This window comes from Hibiscus syriacus, unplaced genomic scaffold (assembly GCF_006381635.1).
Source record: "Hibiscus syriacus cultivar Baekdansim isolate YM2019G1 unplaced genomic scaffold, ASM638163v2 tig00110384_pilon, whole genome shotgun sequence".
In the NCBI taxonomy this organism is placed as follows: domain Eukaryota; kingdom Viridiplantae; phylum Streptophyta; class Magnoliopsida; order Malvales; family Malvaceae; genus Hibiscus; species Hibiscus syriacus.
The window spans coordinates 6287224-6293223 of record NW_024062715.1 but is presented as its reverse complement, the minus strand read 5'-3'; the positions used below and the strand labels follow the sequence as shown (position 1 = coordinate 6293223).

General features: G+C 35.6%; 1 protein-coding gene across 1 annotated transcript; it reads left to right on the top strand.

Moving 5' to 3' along the window:
- The first annotated feature begins 812 nt into the window (after nt 1-812).
- LOC120121990 (SUPPRESSOR OF GAMMA RESPONSE 1-like) lies at nt 813-4540 on the top strand. Its single transcript, XM_039141253.1, has 7 exons — nt 813-978; nt 1355-1484; nt 2157-2361; nt 2428-2939; nt 3236-3667; nt 3748-3796; nt 4433-4540. Exons 1-7 carry the CDS (start codon nt 971-973, stop codon nt 4447-4449), a joined length of 1353 nt encoding a protein of 450 aa, XP_038997184.1. The 5' UTR covers nt 813-970; the 3' UTR covers nt 4450-4540.
- The last annotated feature ends 1460 nt before the right edge of the window (nt 4541-6000 follow it).

Here is a 6000-nt window from a genome sequence, read left to right as displayed (position 1 = left end):
ACAATATCTGTTCGAAAATAATTATTAACTTTTTGACATTAATCGTTCACACCATTGATATCTATGATACTCGAATCTGGATCCTTAAGGAATAACAACAATTCCTTTATCACGTAGGCTACTTTGGTTCGTGCAATTGTCAAATATATTTTAAGAGAGAGTTGAAATATTAATTTGTTCGATTTTTGTTAAAAAAAAGAGTAGAATAATGACGATGATCATGGCTGGATGCTTATGGTGATAATTGATGATCCTTTCTCAAAGAAAATAAACTTTTTGCTCCTAAATATTGGTTTTGAAGAAAAAAGTGAAATAGATGGATTGCTGGCATAAAAGTCGGGAAAGTGTATTTTTCTTTATTAATGGGATTGGGACCAGGTAAGAACCACCAGCCGAACGGCCCAACAACAAGTAGACATACTGTTGTATTTCTTCTCCATTTCAGACATGAACCTGAATGTTCCGGGCTCTCTGTGAAGTCTAAGATTTAGGCTGTGATTTCAATCACAAGCCCAACGAGTCAATCCATGAGTCAACGTGATAAAAAAAAAGGCTAGCTTTTCAATTCTTAAGCATGGCTACAATGGGGGCGTTGATCGAAACTGTAGTCAACCGAGGTTCTTTGAAGGCATCGCATAAGATCTTTTTGATGTAAAAAACAGAACTTCCATCCATTATCTGCTCTGTTAGTGCTTACACATTGGCTATAAGACTTAAAAAAGGTTTTTTTCCCTATAATTTATAAAGTAAAAGTATGTCCTTTCACATTCCACTAATCCGGTTTCAAATTTCAAAACCAATGTAAAAAATAGTACATTTTATGAGTAAAATAAAAAAAAATCTAGTGCTACAAAAAAACTGAGAAGCTAATAGTGTATTCTGCTGTACAATATTCAAAATCCTTTTCCAGAGAACCCAAAGCTGAGAGAGAGAAGAAAAACACATGCTTTGATCCTTTGCTTCTTATGTCATGGCTGGGTAAGTTGACTGCCTTCCTCTTCTCTTGAAAAAAAAATGGTTACTTTGGGTACTCAGAGCAGTTTCTGCTCCTTCTATTGTTCTTTTGGATCTTTAGCTAAAATCCCTCCCTTTTTTTGTTGAAGATAACCTACTTGTTGATTTTCTGGATATTTGCTAGGAAGAGAAAAGACCATATGGACAGTTGTTAATTCATTCAAATTGTTTGTTTATGATCAGAGCAGCTCTTTTGTTGTATTCGATTAATGTAACAGATAGAGATGATGTTTTGATTTTCTTGGTTTTTAATTTACTGACGTGATGATTGCATACCATAATGGAGAACATAACTACCAATGCTGATGGCTTTTTGCTCACTTTTGGGTGCTTTATGCAGAACATGGTTGGTAGATGGTAACAGAATTGCAACAAAAATCAGGAGTGCATCTGATCCTGAAAGGGCAGCATGGAAAAGCAACCCGACCATATCTTGTCCGAATTGCCATCATATTATCGACAACAGCGATGTATAAGTTTCTATGTTTTTCCAACGATTTATGTTATATGCTTTCGGTTCCTAAAAGCGATTAGTTGAGCAAGCTTATCATGGTCTGTGCTGATCATCATTATGCATCACAAGTGTATATTAGTAGCTCAGGGCCTTTCTCAACATGATATAAGCAATAAAACAAAATGTTCAACCACTACGCCTTAAACTGCTACTTAATAGAAGCTTAGGATTTTACCATACAGAATCCGAAGTAGGTCATTTGTGTATCTCTTCTACTGGTCAGGCTCGGTACAATGTATTACAAATGCTTATCATGCTTTAAGTTGGAAAATTCTAATCTCAGCTGAGCTAAATTTTGTCTTACAACTATCAATATAAGAATTTACTTGCAATGTGGTTTATATCTAGTATCAGATGTAGATTTATTATTAGTATACCAATTATATTCAATGAAATTTGGAGATATTGTAGATTATTACTGTTTTGACATTCATAATCCAAGTATCAGTGTTTTCATGGACATGTAGCAAAAATCGTGATGTTCGGATTTCACTGTTAAAGTGATCATTTTTCTTGCTTGACTTACTAGTAACCATAAATATTATGGCATTGATTAATGTTCATAACAATGAACAGTAGGGCATTGGTACATGAAATGTACATCGCAACTAAAGGTGTGTGTTTCTAGGTGAATCAAGCATGGCCAGGGTTACCTCGAGGTGTCAAATTTGATCCGTCCGATCAAGAGATCATATGGCATTTACTTACAAAAGTTGGTGTGGAAGATTCAAAACCCCATCCATTCGTCAATGAATTCATCCCAACCATTGAAAATGATGATGGTATCTGTTATACGCATCCCCAAAAGGTTACCAGGTTGGTAAGGATTGAAGGTTTTCTCTACCTCTTTTTTTAAGCATCTTTTTTACTAACAGTAATTTTAAAAATTGAAACTTTAGGGGTTAAGGAAGATGGAAGTGTATCCCATTTCTTTCATCGAGCTATCAAGGCTTACAATACTGGAACACGGAAACGTCGAAAGATCCATGGTGATGATTTTGGTGATGTCCGCTGGCATAAGACTGGTAGGACAAAACCACTGTTGTTGGATGGTGTTCAAAGAGGATGCAAGAAGATTATGGTTCTCTATATGACCATGGCCAAGGGTGGAAAAGCGGAGAAGACTAATTGGGTGATGCACCAATATCATCTAGGAATTGAGGAGGCTGAAAATGACGGGGAGTATGTTATTTCTAAAATATTTCATCAGCAACAACAACAACAGCAACAAACTAAACAGGCTGATAAAACTGAGCAGGATTTACCTGAAGCGACCGACAAAATGATTGCAAAAGTAGATCCTGTGACTCCCAAGTCTGTGACACCTTATCCTCCACGAACAGGGAGGCAATGCCATGAATATGACCAAGGAAAGGACTATACCTTTTCTGGCATCAACCCCTCTGCTCAGGTAATTTCTTGTTCATGTTTTCCTAGCTATAGGCTTGGAGTTCTCTATGTATTGCTTTTTATCTACTTGAAGCCGTATAATATTTGAGATCATACTCTCTTAGGCTACCTTTCCTCAGCCAAGAACCATCTCATTGTTATTGGATTACTCCATATCCTTAAAATACAAAAAATTGTTTTCTAGGGGATATTCATGTAATGAATTGTGGTTATTAACCAGTGGAGGCAATGCATTCATGTGCTTTGTGATGTAAGTGGCCATTTAAAAAAGAGGTCCTGGTGTTCTCTTTCTCTCAGGATTTTTCAGCGAAGTATCCTACAATGCAGCATGTTGAAGATGAAGTTCAAGCTGAATGTGAAAGTTCCAGTCACGATGATCTACCTGGTCAGGAAAATCATGTTAATCAGGTGTTAGATAATGACAATGACAATGGCAATCATGTTGAGGAAGATTCAAAATGGTGGGATGGTGAATCACAGTTTTTGTTGGATTCGCAACAGCTAGTGGAAGGGCTGTCTCTTTGTGATGAGCTCCTTCAAAGCCAGTCACCAAAGAGGGATGATGCTAATGGTACTGATGGAATGCTGGACAGCAAACCCCGTCTTTCTGATTATGCTCGGTTAGGAGCAGAACATCTGAAGAAGGATCTGGAGGAGTGTCAAAACCTGGAAGATGATCCAATAAACATAGAGCTTGATACGCCACCTGAGTTCCGCTTGAGTCAGCTTGTATGTTATATCCTTTCCTGACTTGTTTCATCACTCGGTTAATATATCCTTGTTTAATGAACTTGTTACTAATCTCGCAGGACTTTGCATCACAAGATAGCTACATCGATTGGGGTTGGAGCAAAGGTAACTGACTAAATACTTATGTCTTGGATCATGGAGAAGCATGTGGAATATTTTGTAATAACTTTACCGTATCAATCACATTATTTTGGGGCAATGTCAACTGTAAATTTTGGTGGGAAGCTTGAACCATGTTTAGTGATGGTGGAGATACTCTTGACATTTTGCCCGTGGAGATTGCTGTTTCTAGAACTTGAATGCAACCCTTTTTGTTTTGGCTACGGATCAGAAACATCAGTAATAGCTTTTATTATGGGAAACTAATTCCCCTGTGATGTGTATTTTAATCATAGCTACAAAGCCTTGTGCTGGTTTGCTTTATAAATCTAGGTAACAAGATTGCTTCTAGTAACCATCATTATAAATGGTGATTTCTTTGCTTTATAGAGGCAGAACATGCAGCTGACTTGTCGTTGGCCGAAATAACTATTTCTAACATCACCAGTAAAATTGGAAAACGAGTGTTAAATTCGACTCTTCCTAACATCATTAGTAAAACCAGAGAATTATTTAGAAGGTTACATGACAGATAGGGCAATTGAAGGAACATTCACCCTTGCATTAATGCATGCGTACATGCATCTATACATACAATTATATTTGTGCAACAGAGAAGTTTCCTCATCACTTGATTGTCCGGCGGAAGTTTGGCAATTTGAACTGTCAAGAGCTTATCCATCGAAAAGGTTTTGTTGAAGAAAGAAGCAAAATGTAAGCAGGAAAATTTAATGCCGTGTGGACCACATTTAATCAAAGGCCAATGAGGCATCATCCACACTAATAAGATGCAAGGTTAATGAATCTGGGGAGCTTTACAGATTACATAGAAAGTTGGATTGAAAATGGCTTAGAGACGAGACCACTATGTCTGCCTACAAAAACTGATCAAACAGGTCCCCAGAAAAACCTTTTTTTCATCCATCTTTAGGGAGCATGATTTCTTTTGTGAAAGCCCTGCAACAAAACCCATGCTGGCTGGCAGTTTGTCGTAAGGAACCGCAGTAGCCAAATAAGTGTAGGGCACTTGCATGAGTCTTGGAAATGGGCCATATGGGTGTTTTGCTTTTTGAAGAATTTTCAAGTATATAACTCTGGGTATATTAAAACTAGTTGAATGCCATGATGCAAACTGAAGAACAGACATGAAGGACCACAATAACCTGGCCAGTAACCATGGTAACATGCTGGTTTTGGCTCAGTCCACGCATTCATTTCAAGTTGTTTTTTTATTTCCCTTCTTTTAACCAAAAGCCTTCCATTGTTGTACTCGTTACAGAGCAGAAAGCCAAAGGATCGAGTTGTTTTATCAATGGAACAATAGTTTAAGAAACAATCTGTTTAGAATGTTCCAATAATTTAATTTAAGACCAACAGTTATAATATGTAATTAAGGAATCTTAATCCATGTTTTGTTGGCTCAAACCACCACCGAAAAGGCTAAATTCATATTTTGATAACTGAATTTATATGATTGCCAATGACAAAAAAAAAAAACATAACCTTCTCTGCCTTTCAGACTGCAGTCCGTATGAGAAACTTTCTTCTTCTTCTTTTCAGTTTGAATATTAAAATTAAGGAGACAAGAAACTATGAAGCAACCGAATTGTCTATTTCATGTAGACAAAGATCTGACATATCAAATAGTTTTTTTCTTCTTCTTTCTTTTATTTAGTAATCAATTTATTGTATCTTTGTTAGCAAGCACCAAATATATATAATTTGTATTCGACATTTTCTCCAACAGTCGCCTACTTAATGATTTGAAAAAACTGATTACTTATTGATCAAAATTTACAATCACATGAAAAGAAATTCACTTAAAAATCCTCGTTATTATATTAAAAACTTTCAATAATAATTTTTTTTTGAAAAAAAATTTCAGTAGGTTTGTTAAAAAACCTCCTAAATTATCCATATATGATGACATCACGTTTTACGAAAAAAAGTTTTATGTATTTATTATTATATTTGTTTAAAATTAAATGACTTTATTTGAAAAAAATTGATGGGTCTCACGTTTTATAAAATGTGAGGTTTATTAAACGCGTTTTATAAGATGCGAGATAGTCCTACTTAATAGTTTGAGGATTATTTTTCTAACAAATCTATTAAGGGGTTATTTTTCAAGAAAAATAATTATTAGGGGTTTTTATATAATAAATTAGTAATGCCTTAAAAATCATTATGGCAACGTAGTTTGGATATAGGAA